General features: G+C 48.5%; 1 protein-coding gene across 2 annotated transcripts; it reads right to left on the bottom strand.

The window, feature by feature from the left end:
• Nucleotides 1-10,453: 10,453 nt before the first annotated feature.
• On the bottom strand, nucleotides 10,454-21,543 carry LOC115082624. Of its 2 annotated transcripts, XM_029586834.1 has the most exons (4): nucleotides 21,342-21,543; nucleotides 20,930-21,182; nucleotides 17,590-18,066; nucleotides 10,454-10,677 (listed from the first exon to the last, which is right to left on the bottom strand). In XM_029586834.1, the coding sequence occupies exons 3-4, from the start codon at nucleotides 18,049-18,051 to the stop codon at nucleotides 10,513-10,515; spliced, it is 627 nt and encodes a 208-aa protein (XP_029442694.1). In that variant the 5' UTR covers nucleotides 18,052-18,066; nucleotides 20,930-21,182; nucleotides 21,342-21,543; the 3' UTR covers nucleotides 10,454-10,512. The 2 variants fall into 2 exon arrangements, with proteins under 2 accessions (XP_029442694.1, XP_029442693.1); XM_029586833.1 differs by lacking the exon at nucleotides 21,342-21,543 and having other exon boundaries at nucleotides 20,821-20,949.
• Between the last annotated feature and the right edge of the window lie 902 nt (nucleotides 21,544-22,445).

Below are 22,445 nucleotides of genomic sequence, written 5' to 3'. Positions count from 1 at the left end.
CAGTAGTCTTCTCATGTCCGCGTACCAGGATCTTCTTGGCCAGTCCGGTGCCACTAGAAGAACTAGGCCTCTCTGCCTCTGAATCTTGTGTATAAGGGCGCCCAGCAGGGGCCACGGAGGAAAGGCGTATAGCAGGGTCCCTGGAGGCCATGGCTGAACCAGGGCGTCGATCCCGTGAGAGAACGGATCTCGCTTGCGGCTGAAGTATCTGGGTACCTGAGCATTGGACCTGTCCGCTAGTAGGTCCATGTCCGGAGTCCCCCACTGATCCACAATCATCTGGAAGGCTGTGGGGGACAGCTGCCATTCTCCCGGATTTAGACATTCCCGGCTGAGGAAGTCTGCCGCGGTGTTGTCCCTTCCGGCAATGTGGATGGTGGAGATGTCCTGGAGATTCGCCTCTGCCCAAGCCATCAGTGGGGCTATCTCTAGAGACACCTGTTGGCTTCTGGTTCCGCCCTGTCGGTTCATGTATGCCACCGTGGTGGCGTTGTCTGACATCACTCTGGACTGTTCTGTTCCGGCAGTCTGGGAGCAAATTGCAGGCAGGCTAACCGACTGCCCGTGCCTCTAGACGGTTGATGTTCCACCCCGACTCTTCTCTGCCTCCACCGCCACCTGGGCGGTGAGCTCTTCGCAGTGTGCTCCCCATCCGCTCAGGCTGGCATCTGTGGTGAGCAGAGTCCATGTGGGGGAGGACATTTTCGACCCCTTGCTCATGTGGCCGGACTGCAACCACCAACCGTAGCTGGGGTCCCGCACTCATGGCTGGTAGAGGTTAGATGCACGGAGTAATTCCGGAAGCGTGGGCTCCATCGAGAGAGAAGGGAGCGTTGTAGTGGTCTCATATGGGCCCGCGCCCAAAGTACCACTTCCAGGGTGGATTGCCATGAGACCGAGAACCTGCAGATAATCCCAAGCTATGGGCCGGCTGGCTCCCATCAAGGACCGTAGATGCGTCTGGAGTTTTAAAACCTCCTCTTGGTAGTGAGACTGACTTTGTCTGCTTGGGTGTTGAACTGGACTCCCAGGTATTCCAGTGATTGGGAAGGCTGTAGGCAACTCTTGTTTAGGTTGACTACCCATCCCAGGCTTTCCAGAAGGGCGATCACTCTGTCGGTTGCCTGATGGCTCTCCTCTCGGGATTTCGCCCTGATCAGCCAATCGTCTAGGTAGGGATGGACAAGGATTCCTTCCCGTCTGAGCGCCGCTGCTACCACTATGATCACCTTGGTGAAGGTCCGCGGTGCTGTGGCTAACCCGAAGGGCAAAGCCCGGAATTTGAAGTGTCGTCCCAGAACCTTGAAGCGTATTTAGCGCTGATGATCCTGATTGGATCGGGATATGCAGGTAGGCTTCTGACAAGTCTAAGGCCGTGAGGAACTCCCCTGGCTGTTACTGCGGTCTTGACTGAGCGCAGAGTTTTCCATTGCGAAACCTCGGGACCCTTAAGTATCGGTTGACTGACTTGAGATCTAATACGGCCGGAAAGTGCCCTCTTTCTTGGGTACCATGAAATAAATGGAATAGTGCCAGAATCCATTTCCCATGCAGGTACTGGGATTATGGTTTTCAAGGACAGGAGCCTCGCCAGGGTAACTTCTAATGCCGCCTTCTTGTGGATTGGACACGGAGACTCCACAAACCTGTCCGGAGGGGGTGTGATGGAAGTCCAGATAATAGCCCACTCGGATGATGGCGAGGACCCACTGGTCTGACGTAATCTCGACCCATCTGGGGTAGAAGAGGGTTAACCTGCCCCCTATGGCTCCGTCCCCGGATGGATCGGCTGAATCTCATTGTGAAGCACGGCCGGGACCGGATCCCGAGCCGGCTCCCCTCTTACGCTGCTTGGTCCGAAAGGGACTGGTTCCTGGCCTGAGGACGAGGTGCCTGGTAGCGCCTCCTATAGGGAGTGAAGCGTTGGGAGCTTCTACCTCTGGAGGGCCTCGGAAAGATGCGCTGGCTCCTCTTGGACCTATCTTCCGGCAGTCGAGGTACTGGACAGGCGCCCCATGTGCTGGCCAGGTTCTCTAGGTTGCTGCCGAACAGGAGAGAACCCTTAAATGGCATTCTAGTGAGACGTGTCTTAGAAGGAGCATCGGCTGACCAATTCCGAATCCAGAGCTGCCTCCTGGCTGCTACTGAGGAGGAGACCCCCTTGGCTGTTGTATGGACTAGGTCGGAGACGGCATCCGTAAGGAACGAGAGGGCGGACTCCATGTCCTCTGCTGGAGCATTGTTCCGGACCTGTGACAAACAGGAACGCGTCACCACTGTGCAGCAGGTTGCGATTCGTAGAGACAGAGCTGCCACCTCAAAGGTTTGTTTCAGGATGGCGTCCAGGCGTCGGTCATGAGCCTCCTTCAGGGCCGCCCCCCCCCCCCCCCTCCACTGGAATGGTAGTGCGCCTGACCACAGCGCTAACCAAGGCGTCCACCTTAGGGCACGCCAGCATATCCTTAATTGCCGGGTCCAGGGGGTACATGCCGGACAAGGCCTGACCCCCTTTGAACGAGGCCTCCGGCGCATTCCACTCCAAATCTATCAGCTGTTGCGCCGCTTGCAGGAAGGGAAAATGGCGGGCTGTGGGACGAAGACCCTCCAGCAGGGGGTTCTGCCTAGATGCCTCCATAGTGCTGGGGCCTGGAATAGCCAACTCAGTCAGGCACTGAGAGACCAGGTCGGAGAGATCTTCCTTGGGAAAGAACCGCCTCATAGTTCGATATGGCTCTATCCCCGAGGGAAGTTCCCCCTCCTCAGGGGGTTCGGACTCGTCCTCCGAGATATCAGGGTCCGCATGAGCCGGACTGCCCGGAGGCTGGTGTTCACGATAAGGGCGAGAAGGCCCGGGGGCAGGGTCAGCCAGGGCAGCAGCAGCGGGTCTAGGCCGGGAAGCCGACTGCATCTGTACAAAGGCGTGGATCCCCTTAAAATAAGTCCACCCAAGAAATGGACGCAGCCTCCATCCGTCGGGGTACCAAGTCCCCCGGGATTCCTGGCTGTTCGAAACGGCCCGCTAGGTCCGGGGTGGCCCCTGGGGAACTGTCGGTAAACCTCAGTTGAGACTGGTCCTGGCCCGAGGCTCCCACTGCCTCCTCACATTGGGCAGAAAGGGAGTCTGGCTCTTCGCTCTGTGTGGCTCTAAGCTGGCATGCTGAGCACAGGCCAAGAGCTTTCACGCCGGAATCAGAAGGTGCCGCCTCTAGAGACGCCGGGGGCGTTTAAGTGTGCCATGGCGCCGGCGCTAAAGCTGTCAGCAATATGCGCTCAAGAATAATATGAGCCCAAGAACAATATGCGCTCAATAGTATGCGTTCAGCAGTCTGCGCTCAATACTCCACAGTATGCGCGCGATAATATTCGGACAGCAATATGCGCTCAATAATAAACAATATGCGCTCAATAACATGCGTACAGTTATACACGCTAAATAATAAACAATAGGCGCTCAATAATATGTGTTCAGCAATATACGCTAAATAATAAACAGTATGCGCTCAATAATATGCGGACAGCAATATACACTAAATAATAAACAGTATGCGCTCAATAATATGCAGACAGCAATAGGCGCTCCATAATAAACAATATGCGCTCAATAATATGCGGACAGCAATAGGCGCTCCATAATAAACAATATGCGCTCAATAATAAACGTACAGTTATATATGCTAAATAATAAACAATATGCGCTCAATAATATGCGTTCAGCAATATACGCTAAATAATAAACAGTATGCGCTCAATAATATGCGGACAGCAATATACACTAAATAATAAACAGTATGCGCTCAATAATATGCGGACAGCAATATACACTAAATAATAAACAGTATGTGCTCAATAATATGCGTACAGCAATAGGCGCTCCATAATAAACAATATGCGCCCAAGAATATGCGACCCGCAATATGCGCTAAACAATAAACAGTATGCGCGCAGTAATATGCGTACAGCAATATGCGCTAAACAATAAACAATATGCGCTCAATATTATGCGTTCAGCAATATACGCTAAATAATAAACAGTATGCGCTCAATAATATGCGGACAGCAATAAACAATATGCGCTGAACATACGCTTAGCAATATATATATATGCTGCGTTGTGCGCCTATCCACAGGCGCCTATCTGTGGGCGCTCAATACCTGAACAAGGCAGGCAAAATGGCGACCTCCACGGCGTGCCGCAGGCAGGCAACGCCGCCGATCCTCGTACCTCGGAGACCAAAAGTAAGAGATGTACGCCTTACCTGATCCTCGGCCCTTCCCGGCTGTAACCCGGGCGGTCTCCGGCTGCGGGGGGAGAGGGGAAATACCTTCACCGCCGCGCTCGAGGAAGTGCACCCGCTGCCTCTAAGCAGCCGAACTTGTCTGCGGGGCTCGTCGTCTGAGAATTTTGGAAAGTAGAAAGTAGTATTGGAAAACACGCTCAGCGAGCGTGCAGGCTCTCCAAACTGCTTTGGAGACGGAAATTACTGAATGGCTTCACTTCCTGTGGGGGTAAATGTACCCGTGCTGACGTCAGATCCGTCTCCAACTGCTAGCACGAGCACACTATACCCACTTGTTCTGAGTCCATCTGGCTACACGCTAGGAAAGTAAAGGCTTTCTTACATGTTAGTAGCAAACAGTACGCACGAGCAGAGGGAACAGAAGCATCCCTGTCCCTTCAGCCCTCAATGATATCAGTGCCTCATAAAGTCCTAACTTAGAAGACATCAAATGGAGAAATTACCTACCTGATAATTTCATTTTCCTTAATGTAGACAGATGGACTCAGGACCAATGGGTTATGTGCTCCCCTGCCAGCAGATGGAGACGGAGCCAGGTTCAAGCTGATGTCACCCTAGATACACCCTTGCAGTGACCTCAGCCCTTCAGTATTCTCTTCAAAAGCCACTGTGGACATACTATTGAAAAACCTGAATACAGTTTACGAACCTGATTAAAACTGGTGACCGTAACTGTACTCACCCAAATATAAGCGTTGAATCCCAGCAATATTACAGATGCCCAGATCTAGGGATAGGGTGATGGCTTACCCCGTAACCTCTTTGGGATCGAGATTCATGTGCGTATGCTTGGTACTTTTCATGGGCAGCCATGGGCGGGATGCTGAGTCCATCTGTCTACACGAAGGAAAACAAAATTATCACTATTTCTAGTGTGTAGCCAGATGAATTCAGGACCAATGGGATGTACAAAAGCTACTCCTGAACAGGATGGGAGGCTACCCGCGGTCCAGTTAGCACCGCCCTCGCAAAGGCTGTATCTTGGACGTCCAGGCGATAGAACCTGGAGAAGGTGTGCAAAGAGGCCCACGTCACTGTTTGGCAGATGTTGACGAGAGACAGTAGCTTAGCTTCCAACCAGGATACTGCCTGGGCCCTAGTGTAATGAGCTTTATCCTGAAGGGGTAAAGGCTTCCCTGCTGCTACATAAGCTCCCATGAACACTTCCTTAATCCAGCGAACTATGGTAGCTCGCAAAGCTGCTTCATCTTGTTTCCTTCCACAAACAAGCGGTCCGTCTTGAACAGCGGTTCTGTACATTCGAGATATTGTACTAACAGCCTACTGACGTTTAAGTAGCGTAGGAGGTGGTAGTCTTCCAAGTCCTTGCGTCCATCTAAGAATGGTAAGGAAATGGACTGGCAGGCTATGTTCACCGCGCCTCTGAAACAGGAGAGAGCCGCCACCTGGCCTTCAAAGAGTTGAGGGTCAGTCCGTTGTTCAGGCCATCCTGTAAGAATTCCAGAATCATGGGGATCTTTATCGACTGAGGAGAGAGTTCGCGTTCCTTGCACCACGCCTCAAATATTCTCCAGATCCACATGTACATCAAGGATGTCGATAGCTTCCACGCGCAGAGCAAGGTGGCAATTACTGCCGCTGAATATCCACGCTTCGTCAGGCAAGTCCTCTCAAGGGCCAGACCGCAAGACAAAACTGAGTTAAGCCCTCATGAAGGATCGGACCTTGTTGGTGAAGGTCCCTGTGCGGATGGAGGTATGGGGGGTTCTCCACCAGAAGCTTCCACATCTGCATACCATGGGCATTTGGGCCAATCCGGGGCCACCAGAAGGACTAATCCTCTGTGGCGTTTGATCTTGCGAATGATCTTGCCCAGTAGAGGCCACGGAGGGAAGGCGTAAAGTAAGTCCTCCTCTGGCCAGGTCTGGACCAGCACATCGATCCCTTGGGGAGTGCTGATCTCTTCTGCGACTGAAGAATCAGGGAACCTTCGCGTTGTGGGATGTGGTCAGTAGGTCGATCAATGAGGTATGCTGCGGAATTCCAGAACGTATCCTTCTCGAATGATGTCCAGAACCCATTTGTCCGACGTGATCTTGACCCCCCGCTGAGAGAAGAGGGATAGTCGGCTCCCTATCTCCTTGTCTTATGGATTGGCCGTCCAAACTTCATTGGGAGTTCGGGTCAAACTTGAGCCTGAACAGTTCCTCTTTTTGGTTGATGGCTCCGAAAGGACCGAGACCTTCCTGAAGGTCAAGATGTCTGAAATGGCGAGTTTCTGTAGGGCCAAAAAAGCTGGGAGCCCCTGGTCCGACCCTTCATAGGTGAGGGGTGCTGCAACTTCTTTTTCTTATCTTCCAGTAGCCGTGACCCTGGAGATTCACCCCATTTACTGCCCAACTTTTCTAATTCACTTCCAAATAAGAGGAATCCCTTAAAGGGCAACTTTGTGAGGTTTGCCTTAGAGGATGCGTCCGTTGACCAATTTCGCAGCTATAGTTGCCTTCTGGCCTCCATCACTGAGGCTACCTCTCTGGCTAAGGACCGCACTAGGTCAGAGCTTGCATCTGCTAGGAATGCTGCAGCAGGCTCCATCGCCTCTCTGGAATGTGTCCCTGAGCTATCTGCCTCTTGGGAGAAGCAGACACGAGCGAGCCACCAGGGCAGAACAGGAAGCGAACTGCAGCTTCATTGCTGTCACGTCAAAGGCTTGTTTAAGGATGGACTCCAGCCGCTTATCGTGCGCATCCTTCAAGGCTGCTCCTCCCTCTACTGGGATAGTTGTTCGCTTCAAAATGGCGTAGACCAGGCTGTACACTTTCGGGAAATACAGGTGTTCTTTGGCTGCCGGGTCGGGAGGGTATAAGGCCTTCATGCCAGACTACCTTTAGAGCTGGCTCCGGGGCATCCCATTCCAGATCAATCAACTCCTGGATGGCTTCCAGCATCAGGAAATAGCAAGAAGCTTTCTGTAGAGACACCAGGATGGGTTCTTCTTTGGCTCAGACATAGGATCCGTGCCTGGAACTCTCAGAGTCTTCAGGATCTGGGAGACCAGCCACGGCAATTCTTCTCTATGGAAAAACTGTAACATGGTCCGGTACGGTTCCAAGCCTGGAGGGATTTCCCCATCCTCCAAAGAGCCTGCATCCCTTCGATGTCCGTGGTGTCTGGGTCCCTGTCAGGGATACCCTTGGTGAGGGTGAGGCATGCTAATAGGGCTTAGAGGACGAGTGCGCCCGATTCATTATTTAAATTAGGCCCTGGCGGTAAAAAACGGGCAAAAGGAGCGGCGACTGTCAGTGGGTTGAGGGCCACCAGCAGCCAATCATCCAGGGGAATACTTGAATCTCCCGGAGTGACCCACTGCTACCGCTAGGCATATGGTAATGCCTAGCGGTAGCAGCCCTCTAGGGGCAGAGGAGAGACCAAATGGGAGCACCTTGTGCTGAAAATGGCGGCCAGTGGCTGTAAAGCATAGGAACCGCCAGAAAATAGGGTGCATCGGTATGTATGAATAGGCATCTTTGAAGTCCAGTGAACACATCCAATCGTTGGGTCCGAGGAAGGTCAGGATGGACTTTAGTGACGTCATTTTGAATTTCTCCTTTGTTAAGTACCTGTTGAGAACTCGAAGGTCTAGGATGGGTCGTAACCCTCCTGACTTCTTGGGTATAAGGAAGTATTGGGAATAGAAGCCCTGGTGGAACTGCGCCGCTGTTGCTGAAGTAAGCTGTTGATCTCCAGCTGCAGTTGACTGCAGTGCGCTGACAGGTGTTTCTGGGGCACCAGGTGTGGAGTGGAGTGGGTGGAGTGAAAATTGAGGGAGTAGCCCTCCTGTATGATACGTAGAACCCAGAGGTCAGATGTTATGTCCTTCCATGCCTGAAGAAAGTGGGTGAGCCTGCCTCCCACCAGGAGTGGTAGCGATGGGTGCATTTGCCCTAAAAACCCTGGAAGGGTTTATGGGGGTTGGGATCCTGAGGCGGACAAGGTAACCGGGAGTGCGCTGGCGTTGCCAAGCTCCCTGTTGCTGGGAAGACTGAGGACGAGTTGGAGTTTATTGCAGAGGCTGGAAGGCCGGATACAGCTTGTATGGTTGTCGCTGGTAATATGGTTTGTGGGATGATGTAAAGTACCACCTCGAGGAAGCCGTATCTGCAGGAGAAGCCAGGGACATTACTGCTATCTTCTGCTCTTTGAGCTGGGCTATCGTTTCTCTAAATTAGTCCCCGAAAAGGTTATCTGGGAGACAGGGCAAGTTGGCGAGCTTCTCATGAACATCCTCGCGGATGGCATTGGCTCGTCGGGCCGCGATAGCATTGGCCATGGACTTAGTCGAAGTCCCGAACCTCTCATATACTGTTCGCAAGAGATGTCTCAAGCCCTCCTCCAAATTGTGAAATTGCTCTGGGGATTGATGGTCCGGGGACGCCTCCTGAAACAAGGGCTTCAACGATTGCAGACACTCATATAAATATTACGTAATGTAAAATTGGTGTTGCTGGATTTTCGCACTGAGCATCCCAGACTGAAAGGCCTTCTTTCCGAAGCCACCTAATACTTCGAATCTTTCCCAGGAGGAGTGTTCGAGTGAAGGCGAAATTTTTTAGCCCTCTGCATGGTGGACTCCACGACTACAGAGGCATGAGGAAGCTGTACTGCAGAGTAGCACGGGGATTGCCTCATACGAAATTTGAGGTCCATCTTTCGAGAGGTTGATGGTTCCGCAAAGGGGGTTTCCCAGGCCCTGGTCATGACCGCGTCTAGGACTTCATGGGAGGGCAAGGCTATGGGCTCCGCAGGTGACTCAAAAATTTTGAGGACGCCCAGGACGTCTGTTCTTGGGTCAGGGACTTTCCTTGTCTTGACGTTGCGGCATTGCCCCACCTTCTCCAGAAACTTCGAATAAGACAAGTCTTCCAGAGGAGAGACCGGCTCAGGTTGTTCCTCCACCGGATCAAAGGGGTACCCTGTGGAGGATGCCGGTGACGTGGACGGCTGGGGGGAAGATCCCCCAGAGAAGGAATTGGTAGAGGTTGGCCAGGGGAAGGCACTGAGCTGAGGCTGTCTTGCGGTGATGGGGGGGCTTCCAGCGGTGTTTCTGCCAGATGTATCCCTTGCTGCCTGGGACATCACCTGTGAGGCTAAGGTGACTTCAGGGGTTGGCAGAGGCTGTCCATGTGGCTCAGTGGGTGGTGGTGCCAGATTCCTGGGAGGAGCCCTAGGGAGTATCACAGCCACAATATGTCCGTGTTCGAACCTCTGGGTAAAGGAGGGATCGAGAGGGGACCCTTTACCTCTTTCGTAAAGGCTCTTGAAGGCCTGATCTCCTTGAAGTTGAGGAAGCATGCAAGGTGGCTGGTGAAGAGGGGACCACGTCCAAATCCACAACCAGGAGATGGGAAGGTTCTCTGGGTCTTTTGTGTCCTGAAGTTTGCTTCTGTGGGGTCTTTGCCAGTGAGTGCGTTGATGGCGTCGGTGCTGAATTGCTTCGGTGCGTGGATGTCCCTGTGCTTATGCTTTGATCCCGAAGTATGCGGCCGGCTTCCTGAGGACGCGTCTGAGCTCCAATGCCACTCGGTGCAGATGTTGTCTTCGGCGTCGTCGATGCTCTCGATGTATCTCCTTCGTCGTGCATCGGCGCCGATGTCCCTCGCTTCAGTACTGGCCTGGATGAACCGGGAGGTCCCACTGAAGCGGCCCTGGGACGCGTCGACTCCTTGGAGGCTCGGGGGGGGGGGGGGGGGGCCTGGGGAAGACAGAGCAAACTCTTCCGAAGGGGTATACGAGTCCGATGCCATTTCTCTCAGTTCTGATATTTTGGCAGCCCTCTGCCGCTGCACGCGGGGGGGACATGCGTCCGCAGTCCCTACAGGCTGCCTGGTTGTGGTCGGGTCCAAGGCATAGGTAACAACACCTTTCCCACAGATTTCCTGTGTTTAACATCTTTTCTCTTTTTTTTTTACTTCAGAGAAATGTTTCGCTGAGGAGGAGAAGAGCTCCGAGTGCAGTCAGGCGCGCGGAAAAAAAACGAACTGAGGAGGATGGGGAAAGCGGGGGAGGATCCAAGCAGGCAGACTGCACTGAAAGTCTCTGTTCTAAGAGAGCATCGCCACCTAGCTGCCCGGAGGACTCCCAGACAGCATGGCTTATTCATGCTGCTTATCTATGGGAAAATGCTAAATCCTGCCCTGTCTGCACATCTCTGGTGTGGAGCTGACCCAGGAAAAAAGTGACTTTTAATACAACATTACCTGCATTTACTAAAAATGGAGATAATGCAATCCTTACCTACAGAGCTCAGGGTCTCATAATTCTCCTTCACATCCCTGGAAATCTCCTTCTGTCCTTCATCTAAACAACCTCCTTCCTCCTGAGAGAAAGAGACAGCGAGGTCCTCAAACGTCACCGGCACCTGAAACACAAACCAGAAACACTCAGGGGCACGTGGAGGGGCTCAGCTGGCTTTAATCTCATAACATTTTATCATGGAAGAGGGGACACCAGGACCCCTCATCCCCAGGAACTGCCAGACTTGTTCCCCTGGACTCAGTTTCCTTTCTGGACCTCGGGGTTTACAAGTCTAATCCCAGAGACAGAGAATATCAAACGTCTCTGCCTGGATAAATCTGAATAATAAAACCCAGGATCTAACAGAGCATTATCCAGAACATCAGGAATATCTGATTCTGTCACATCAGGAGGGCTCTCTGTGCTCTCATCCTCCTGGTTTGCTCAGCCCCTAACCTTGGGTCATCTTTGATGCCTCTCCCTCCTTCTGCACATCCAAAACACTGCTAAAGTGATTCAGTTCCTCCTCTATAACACTGCTAAAATCTATCCCTTCCTCTCTGAGCCAAAACCCTCCTCCCCTCTCGTATCTCCTCCTGCTTAGACTTCTGTAACTTGCTCTGTGCTGACCTCCCGCTGAATGGTTTTTCTCCCCTGCAATCTCTTCAACATTCAGCTGCATGACTTCTCTTTCTTTAACCTCGCTGTGATCATGTAACCCCTCTTCTCAGGTCACTACATTGGCTCTCTGTCCACTTCCACCTACAGTTCAAGCTTCTCTCCCTCCCCTACAAATGCACTCACTCTGCAGCTCCTCACTGCCTTTCTTCTCTTCTCTCTCCCTTCCTCGTGAATGCAGTTCCTCTAATCTGTGCCTTTCTCCTCCACCACCTCCTTCCGATTCCCTGCTTTCTGCCTCGCTCTGCCGAGTGCCTGGAAGAGACTTCCTGAGTCCTTGCGTCTTGCTCCCTCTCTGGCCATAAGTGAATCCAGTTTAAAACTTTGCCTTATTGATGTTGCTTTTAAATCCCAAGTACTTCTATATAATAAAGAAAACTCTGGAAGACGTGTGTTGTGTATGTTTGCCTTGATTAGACTGTAAGCTCCCTGGAGCAGGGACCGTCTCCTATGTGTGTCTGTGCAGCGCTGTGTATGACTGGTAGTGCTTTAAACATGATCAATAGTAGCAGTAGTGCTAATCCTGACATACGATTAGATATTTCAATGTCTCTGTGTGCATCGCATCGAGATGATTTTTCAAATTAGGAGACTAACAAAATACAATCAATCAATCAAATAAATAGCAGGGCAGGAAGAGTTTGGGGTCCTGGGGAGGAACCTGGCTCCCATTTCCAGTTATTTCCATGGTTCACATGCAGGATGATTAAGTGATGAATTATATTTAATGTAAAGTTCTGATTTTCTGTAGTTTCCACCTCTGTGACTCCCTGCGTAACTTCATAACCTGCACAAATTTGGTGACATAGAGAGGCTCTCTGGGGGTGGGAGGGACATTTTGGGGGCCTGCTCTAAACCTGTGTGGGTGACTTTAGATCTCAAGGTGGGTGAGATTTAGTGGCCCATTTAGGGCTGAAGCTTGGGTGTACAGAGCACGCACAAGTCTGCTGTGAATATTATCCGGTGCAGGTGAATCCCAGGGCTGCAGACGCATTTACACTGCCTGTATGTAAATAGTATCCCCGCCCCAGCACACACCTCTCTCTTGCTGTTACACGCACAGCCCGAGGGCAATGCTCAAAAGCCCATTTACAGGCACAATCCCAGGTTTTATGCAGGGAAATTCTTCTTGAGATCAGGCCCTAAAAGTGCAAGTGGAAGGTGCCCTATCCCCTAATTGTTTTCTCTGCTGTCCAGGATGTATCAGGCGTACATGAGGACTCAGACTGTACCACTACTACCACTTAGCACTTCTATAGTGCTCGTCAACATATGCAGTGCTGTACAGAAACAGAAGAGACAGTCCCTGCTCAGGAGAGCTTACAATCTAATCAAAATAAACAGACAGGGCAAAAGGGACTTGGGGAATTTCTTTGATAAAGAAAATAGTTAAAAATGAATGAGGCTGTAAAGGGGAATAATCAGGTCTAAGATTTAACAGCAGCATCAGAAAGGTGGATTTTTAGCCAAAAGATCTTCATTTAAAAATTGGAAGAAGGATCCATCAGAAGTAAAAAAAAGATAAAGCATAAGCATTGGCATGTTAAATGTAAGACATTGATAAGCCAGGCTCAGAGGGAATTTGAAAACGTAGTTGGCTGTAGAGGCAAAAACTCATAATAAAAACTTTAAAAATATATCCAAAGCAGAAAGCTTGCAAGAGAGTTGGTTGGACCGTTAGATGAGCGATGGGTTAACGGGGCACTTAGGGAAGATAAAACATTGTGGAAAGACTAAATTAATTCTTTGCCTCAGTGTTTACTAAAGAGATGATAGGGAGATACCCATTCCAGAGACTGTTTTCACGGGTGAGGATTCAGATGAACTAAACCAAATTATGGTGAGCCTGGAAAATGTAGTAGGCCAGTTTGACAAAGTGAAGAAAAGTAAATCACCTGGACCGGATGGTATACACCCCAGAGTTCTGAAAGAACTAAAAAATGAAATTTCAGACCTATTAAACCCAGTTTCAATAACTTCCATAACCACATCCTCTAACAATGAATTCCAGAGCTTAATTATGCATTGAGTAAAAAAACAATTTTCACTAATTTGTATGAACTACTTGCTAACTTCATGTAGTTCCCCCTAGTCCTCCTATTATCTGAGAGATTAAATAACCGATTTACATTATCCTGTTCACGGCCTTTCTTGATTTTGTAGACCTCCATCATATCCCACTTCAGCCATCTCTTCTCCAAGCTGAACCTTTCCTCAAAAGGGAGTTGTTCCATGCTCTTTATCATTTTGGTCACCCTTCTCTGCACTTTCTCCAGTGCAACTATATCGTTTTTGAGACATGGCGCCCAGAATTGCACACAGTATTCAAGATGCAATCTCACAATGCAGCTATACAGAGGCATTATGACAATTTCTGTTTTATTCGCCATTCCCTTCCTAATAACTCCTAACATCCTGTTTGCTTTTTGACTGCCATTTTGAAGCCCAATCTTCCAGTCTCACAAGGTCCTTCTGCAATTTATCACAATCTGCTTGAGATTTAACTAATCTGCATAATTTTGTGACATCCGCAAATTTGATCACCTCCCTCATCATACCCCTTTCCAGATCATTTATAAAATATATATACCATCCGGTCCAGGCGATTTACTATTCTTCAGTTTGTCAATCTGGCTTACTACATCTTCCAGGGTCACCATAATTTGGTTCTGTTCATCTGAATCTTCATCCTTGAAGACCATTTCTGGAACCGGTATTTCCCCAACATCCTCTTCAATAAACACCGAAGCAAAGAATTAATTTAGTCTTTCTGCGATGGCCTTATCTTCCCTAAGTACCCCTTTTACCCCTCGACCATCTAACAGTCCAATTGACACCCTCACAGGCTGCCTGCTTCGGATATATTTTAAAATGCTTTTATTATGAGTTCTTGCTTCTATGGCCAACTACTTTTCAAATTCTCTCTGAGCCTGTCTTATCAATGTCTTACATTTAACTTGCCAATGGTTATGCTTTTTCTTGTTTTCTTCTGACGGATCCTTCTTCCAATTTTTGAATGAAGATTTTTGGCTAAAATAGCCTCTTTCACCTCACTTTTTAATCTTGTCCACAATCATTTGGCCTTCTTTCCACCTTTCCTAAAGTGTGGAATACATCTGGACTGCATGTCTAAAATGGTATTTTTGAACAATGTCTATGCTGGTTGCACACTCTTAACCTTTGTAGCCGCACATTTTAAAACTATTTTTCTCATTTTATCAAAGTTTCCCTTTTGAAAGCTTAGTGCTAGAGATCCCATGGTTATGGGTTAATGGGACTGGGAGGATGGCAGTGCAGTCCTGAGTAATACAGGAAGAGGGGACGTGGGTTTGGTGGGAAAGATGAGGAGCTTTGTCTGGGCCCCGTTGAGTTTAAGGTGGTGGAGGGACATCCAGGCAGCAATGTCAGACAAGAAGCTGAGATTTGGGACTGGATTCCTGGTGTAGAGGGGTAAATCTGGGAATCATCAGCATAAAGATGTAATTGAAAACCAGGAGAGGATGGTCAGGGATGGGAGAATAAAACCTGACGGTAAGTAAAACATGAAATACTTGTATAAAAATGGGAAAAAGAGCAACATCTGGAGAGCTCGGTGCCCTAACGCTCACAGTATGGGAAATTCAGTCCTGGATCAGGAGGCAGCCATGGAAGACACGAGGAGGGAGTTAGTGACGTGCGAGGAATGCTCTAGGGTCTGGCAGCTAAGATTTAATTATTAAGAAAATGCAGAGTTATGTATTTAGGATGCAAAAACCCAAGGGAGAGAGAAAGTATCAGGGGGTGAAATTCTTCTAAGCACAAAAGAAGAGCAGGATCTGGGGGTGATTGTACCTGATGACATTAAAGTGGCCAAATAGGTGGATAAGGCAATAGCAAAAGCCAGAAAGATGCACAGGGACAGGAACTGTCAGCAGAGAAAGGGAGGTGATATTGCCCCTGTATAGATCCCTGGTGAGACCTCACTTGGATTCCTGTGTACAATTCTGGAGACCGCATCTTCAAAGGATATAAACAGGATGGAGTCGGCCCAGAGGGAGGCGGCTACAATGGTCGTCATTCTCAAGTATATAGGGATAGACTTAAAGATCTAAACATGAATGGAGAGAGTGGTGGATGCCTGGAATGCCCTTCCGGAGGAAGTGGTGAAGTCCAAAACTGTGAAGGACTTCAAAGGGGCGTGGGATAAACACTGTGGATCCATCAGGTCTAGAGGACGTGTATAAAGAGGAGGCAGCAAAACACTGCACGGAGCGGCAGTAGCCACAGAGGCATTCACGGAGCGGGATGCCAGTGGTTGGTGTTCCACCTTCACGGAGCAGAAGGATGGAGGGCTGCTATCTCCAAATTAAAAGAAGAAAAAAAAAAACCAGGGATGGGTTCATGGGCTATAGGTATTACCAATTATTAGGCTTATTCAATTACCAATTATTAGGCTTTTCAATATTTGGTGATAGTTAATGTGGCTTTCAAGGCATACTTCACTTTCAATGCATATCCAGCATAGCTCCCTGCTTCAACAGCAGAGAGCTAGGCTGCCGCTCACCCAACTAATCAAACTTAGTATTTCACTTGGAAGCAGCTCCATCACTGCTCTCTACATTAATGGTGGGGGTGAAAGGGAAATAGAACCTAAGGTTACTAAGAGCCAAGAGAAACAGATAAGTATGAGAAAAAAGAAGTGTGAGGCTTGCTGGGCAGACTGGATGGACCGATTGGTCTTTTCTGCCTTCTTTCTATGTTTCTATGAATACCCTAGAGGAAAGGTGAGACAGGGGAGATATGAGAGAGACATTTAGATACCTGCAAGGTTTCCATGCACAGGAGGTGAGCCTCGTTCAAAGGAAAGGAGGCTCCAGAACAAGGGGTCATGGGATGAGGGTGAAAGGGGGCAGACTCAGGAGTAAACTTAGGAAATATTTCTTTACAGAGAGGGTAGTGGATGCATGGAACAGCCTCCCAGTGGAAGTGATGGAGGGAAAAACATGATCTTAATTCAAGAAATCATGGAATAAGCACATGGGATCTCTGAGGGAGTAATGGGAATTGTAAAGCTAAGTTATTTGGGTGAATGGGCAGACTAGAGAGTCCTATCGGTCCTTTTCTGCCATCATATTTCTATGAGATCAGAGCACCAAGGGAATTAGTATAGAGAGAGAAGAGAAGCAGGCCTAGGACAGAGCCCCGAGGTAACCAAGTGATAGTGGGATGGCAGCCGAGGAGGATCCACCAGACGACATTAAACGTGCAATGAGAGAGGTAAGAAGAGAACCAAGACAGGAGGGAGACCTGAAATCCCAGTGAGGACAGAGCATCAAGGAGGAGATTGTGATCAACAGAGTCAGAGCAGGAGACAGATCGAGGAGGATAAGGACTGAGGGAAGGCCTTTGGGTTTAGCCATGAACAGGTCCTTGGAGACTTTGGCAGGAGCTGTTTCTGGGGAATGTAAAGGACAAAAACCAGACTGGATTGGATTGGGAATGGCTTGAGATGAAAGAATCAAGGTAGAGGCGGTGAACAGCAAGTTCAAGTAGTTTGGAAGTGAAAGGGAGGAGGAAGGAGGAAGCCGGGACGATATTTGGCAGGACAGGTAAGGAGCAGTGAGGGTTTCTGAGGAGTGGGGAGATCAAGGCGCGTTTCAAAGCAGCAGGAACAGTAACAGTGGAAAGTGAGAGATTGAGGATGGGACAGATACAGCTCAGGAGCTGGCGGCAATGGGGTTAGAGGAGCAAGTACTGCAGGGGTGGCTAACTCTGGTCCCCGAGAGCCACAAACAGGCCAGGTTTTCAGGATATCCACCATGAATATGCATGAGATAGATCTGCATACAATGGATGCAGTGCATACAAATCTATCCCATGCATATTCCTGGTGGATATCCTGAAAACCAGGCCCGTTTGTGGCTCTCGAGGACTGGAATTGGCCGCCCCTGAAGTAGTGAGTTTGGAGGAGGAGAGAAGATGGGCAGCCTCCGTCACTGTGATTTCAGTAAAGGAATAGAGGGTGGCGGGGGAAGGGAGGGGGTAGAGGTGACCTGGCTGAGAACTCAAGAATAAAAATGACCGAGGTTTAGAAAATCAGTTTTTTGGTTCAACTTCTTATTCCTCAATTTGTGGATCAGCAACAAAAGACAGAAAACCTTTATAAATTTAATTTTCATTAGAAAAGAAATTTGGTTACTTGGAGGAAGAGATTCCTTGCATATTTACAAAGCCTCCCCTAAATAATTATTAATCTCTTGGGAAAGTTGATAATTCTAAAACATTTTTCCTTTGGCAACATTTTCTAACTTCTTACTGTTCCTTCTGAGTGAAACATGATTTGAACGGATGTTGAAGAGTTTGTGAGTAAACGTCCCACCTTGTTCTCCAGCGCCTGCAGCCGCTTCGCCTGAGCAGAGATTTTCTTCTCCTGGGTCCCTGAGCGCAGCTCCAGCGAGGAGATTTCCCCTTGAATCCTTTCCAACTTGCTGCTCATTGTGGCTTCCAGCCGCACCAGAACCATCCACAGAGAGCCCAAGGTCCTGGGCTGCAGTGGATCCAGAGCCAGCCCTGCCCCCTCCTCTGACCCCGGGGGCTCTGCCAGAGGCTGCACCGAGGAGGGATCTGGCTCTGGAGAAGGCAGAACTCCCAGTGCCGTCTTCATATCCTTCCTGTCCTGCTCCAGGCGAGGCGTCTGAGCTACAGACTGGGACCGCTGTACCCTCGCAGGTCTGGATCCCAACACTGAAGTCTCAGAGCCAACAAAGCCATCCATCGGTCCAACAGGAACATCCGTAAGAGACAGGTGAGATTTTCCCTTTCTATTCGATGTAGTCAGCATCAGAGACAGGTCAGGCTGAGGACGAGAGAGAGAGAGAATCTGGAGAGTTAACTCCCTCCTGTACCGGGCACTCTGGGAAGTAACACAAAACCCTGCAGAAAACACTCTCAGCACCTTTGTATCAAACCCATCACATTTAAACAGCGCTAACACCCAAACCTCACACAGCTACAATCTAATCTATGAAACGGTAACACTGGAACATAAGAACATAAGACCTGCCATACTGGGTCAGAGAAAAGGTCCATCGAGCCCAGTATCCTGTTTCCAACAGCAGCCAACCCAGGTCACAAGTACCTGGCAGCATCCCAAAGGATTAGACAGAGTCCATGCTGCTTATCCCAAGAATAAGCAGGGGATTTCTGCAACTCTCCCTTAATAGTGGTTAATGGACTTTTCCTCCAGGAACTTGTCCAAACCTTTTTTAAATGCAGCTACACTAATAGCTTTCACCACATCCTCTGGCAATTAATTCCAGAGCTTAATTATGCATTGAGTAAAAAAAATATTTTCTCTTAGTAGCTTAAAATTTATTACCCAGTAACTTCATTGTGTGTCCCCTGGTCAAAAGAGTAAACAACAGATTAAGGTTTACTCGTTCCATTCCACTCATTATTTTATAGACCTCCATCATATCTCTCCTCAGCCGTCTCTTCTCCAAGCTGAAGAGTCCTAACCTCTTTAGCCTTTCTTCATAAGAGAATTGTTCCATCCCCTTTATTATTTTCATCACCCTACTCTGTACCTTTTCTAATTCTGCTATCACTTTTTTGGGACGTGCACAAATTACTCAAGATGAGGTCACACCATGGAGCGATAGAGAGGCATTATGATATTCTCTGTTTTATTCTCCATTCCTTTCCTAATAATCCCCAGCATTCTGTTTGCTTTCTTGGCTGCTGCTGCACACTGAGCAGAATATTTCAATGTATTATCAACAATAACTCCTAGATTCCTTTCCTCACTGGTGACTCCTAATGTGGAACCTTAAATTATGTAGCTGTAATCAGGCCTAAGCGCATCACTTTGCACTTGTCCACATTAATGTTGAGATTACTTACCTGATAATCTCCTTTTCCTTAAAAGTTTTCCGGATCTACAAATAGTATTCTGCTAGGAGCGGGACTTAATATATTGAATAATGTAAAAGAATTATAAAAATATTTTGTACACCAGGGCTTATATAATTTTCAAAAGTTACCCTAAGAGGGTTTTACTTTGTTTAATAATGAAGGTGGCAAAATAAGTATGCTTGTGTTTATTATTGGAACCGCAATATTTCTTTATAAGCAAAATTGTTTTGTTTATGCATTAAAATGAATAAATAAAGAATTTAAAAAAAAACTTCTTTAATCCAGCAGGCGATGGTGGGCCGAGAGGCCGCTTCCCCTTGCTTCTTCCCACTGTGAAGGACGAACAGATGGTCCGTCTTTCGTACTGCTTCTGTCATTTCCAGGTATCTGGGCAGCAATCTGCCAATGTCCTTTTTGCTTTGGTTATGATTTTTTTTTTAAGTATAATTATTGATGAGTGGCTAATTAAAATTTCTATTTGTTCTTTAAATTATTAGTAAATACATTAGGGTTGCATAGTATGCTTTTATGAGTAAGACAAGCTGATGAATGACATTTTTGAGTACAGTACATATCTGACACAGTTTGCAGCCCATTATTTAGCACTTGGGGAAACTGCTATTAATTAAGTTGCTAGCAATGGTAACATGGAATAGACTTAGTTTTTGGGTACTTGCCAGGTTCTTATGGCCTGGATTGGCCACTGTTGGAAACAGGATACAGGGCTTGATGGGCCCTTGGGCTGACTCAGTATGGCATGTTCTTATATTCTTAAGTCTCATTTTAGGCCGTGATCATCTAAAGGTCCAATTGACTCCCTTGCACGCTGTTTACCTCAAATATGTATTTTCACTCAGCACAGAAACCATGGAAACTGTTGTCAGAGAACATGGTTAAGGCAACTACCATAGAGGGGTCCAAAACAGGATTATACAAGTTCCTGAAGGAAAAGTCCATAACCAGTGTGGGGATCTAGCAGTGCTGTCAGCCTGAATGTGCTTTTTCTAATCCCTACTCTGTGTAGTAGGAGTAGCCTAGTGGTTAGAGCATAGAGCCAAGAACCATGGAAACCAGCGTTTAAATATTGCTGCCACTCCTTGTGGCCTTAGGCAAGTCACTTTATGTAAGTCCTCCACAGATAGGGAAATACCTACAGTACCAAAATGTAATCCGCTTTGAAGTGCCAAAAAGCAGAATATAAATAAAAAATAAGCTACAGAAGAAGAGTCAAGAGATGTAGCAGAAGGTTGCATAGAGGACAAATCTCAGGTTTCTGTATGCAAGTAAAATTGTGAGCTTTGACAGGAGCCTCTCGTGGGCTAACTCCCCTCTACTCTCTTTACGGGGTTGGTGCTTAGCGCCCCCCCCCCCCCTCCTCAGCTCTTATTCAAGCCACATGGCCTGGTGGGGATTTTTGAACCCCTAAAGTCCTAACTTTTTAATGTTCAAGTTTTTGAAAGCCAAATTATTGGGAATACTAAGGGCAGCAATCAGAGCAGCTCATGAGGAGGGCTGAATGCAGGGAGGGGAGGCTGCTGAGATTCCGAATCAGAGACCTGAGCCCGCTTTGCTTTCCCTCCCCTGCTCCCTGTGCAGAGCCCCCTGCCTGGAGCTCCTCACACTCAGCGCTGCTGCTTCTGCTAGAAAATGTCACAGGGACACCAGGAAGAGAACAGGCTGGAAAGGCACCGCTTACCCTCCGGGGCTGAGCTTCACTGCAATCGCTTATTTCCGGTTAAGAAAAGTAAATTAATTGCTTAGGAGCACGGGGGAGAGGGCGTGCAAGATCTTTCCCTCCGCCTTACCTCGTGCAACTTTCTCGTCTGCAGGCTGCAGCCACCGCCCCTTTTTATCGTTCTGCTCTTCCTGACACCTCTGATTGGCTACTCCTGCTCGTGAATCATCATTCTGCGACTGCCGGCGGGGCTGCTGCTCCCTGTGCGTCATCACTCTACGACTGTTGGCGGGGCTGCTGCTTCTCGTGCATCATCACTCTGCGACTGTTAGTGGGAGTGCTTCTTCCCGTGCGTCATCACTCTGCGACTGTTAGTGGGAGTGCTGCGGCAAAGATAAAAGGAGCTAAAAGTAAAGGGGCTGCGGCAATAATCTGAGCGTTAAAAAACTGTGCATTGATTTCCAATGCTTAAAAAAATTTAACCTAACCCCTTACATCAAGCTAAGAATATGCTAACCGGTAATTAAAAACACCGAACTCACATTTTAAGGCAGAGGGGGAGAGCAGCAGGCCGAGGAGGGGGAAGAAGAGGGAGGCACCATCGAGCTGGGTAAGGAGAGGCGGTGGGCCAGGCCGGGGACCCTGCAGTGGGACGGGCGCATTCAGGCGAGAGCGGCGGAGGATTCTCGGGTTTGGGCTGGAGCTGTGCTGCTCCTGATCGCGGTCACGGCAGGTGAACCACGGGGCTGTTCCTTTATTCTGCTTTGCTCCCCCTGCCCCGGAGAGCGTGTAGTGCCGTTTCACAGGACTCTTTCAACAAGTGGTGGCTATGTAATACTGACCACACCAGATAGCCGGATAAGTACCGGATGCTAAGGGAGAAATTCAGAGCCTGCATTATCGGGCATTTAAACTAGAAAGGGGGTGGCAAGAGGTAGCCAATGAAATTGACTTGTCACCATGAAGTAGTACAAAAAGTGGAAGAAGAAAACAAAATCAATCAGTTCAAAATAGCAGAAAAGATGTCTAGAAAGAGCAGTTGCACACTAGCAGGTGTCCCACAGTATTTTTTTTATTTTGCATAAAATGTTTTATTAAGTTTCACCAGTAAATACAATACACACTTCTTTCACAACCCAATGAATCCCAATATCCCTGCACTCTCCCCTCCCAACCCTGGTATTACTGTACACAGAAATATATCAAAGATATCATAGTGACTGAGGACAAAGAAAATTGAAAAATAGAGTAATGAACAGATTATGCCATATCAAAAAACAGCTCCTCAGGTCTTAACAGATACGTCAGATAATAACAGAGTAAACAGGGTCCGGCGGTGACTCTGTAAAAGAACATAAGAACATGCCATACTGGGTCAGACCAAGGGTCCATTAAGCCCAGCATCCTGTTTGCAACAGTGGCCAATCCAAGTCATAAGTACCTGGCAGGTACCAAACATTAGACAAATCGCCAGCTACTAGGGATGTGCAATCGTTTTTCCCAAATTAGGCAATTGCAAAGAATATTGCCTGATTCGGGAGAACCGAAAAACGAATTTAGTGCGCACTGACCCAAAAATCAGGGCCCCTGGAAAAAAAACCCGAACCGCGGGAAAAACAAAATTCCCATGGGGGGAGGGGGGCCCC

This window comes from Rhinatrema bivittatum, unplaced genomic scaffold, assembly GCF_901001135.1.
Source record: "Rhinatrema bivittatum unplaced genomic scaffold, aRhiBiv1.1, whole genome shotgun sequence".
In the NCBI taxonomy this organism is placed as follows: Eukaryota; Metazoa; Chordata; class Amphibia; order Gymnophiona; family Rhinatrematidae; genus Rhinatrema; species Rhinatrema bivittatum.
This window is presented reverse-complemented; position numbering and strand designations above follow the sequence as displayed.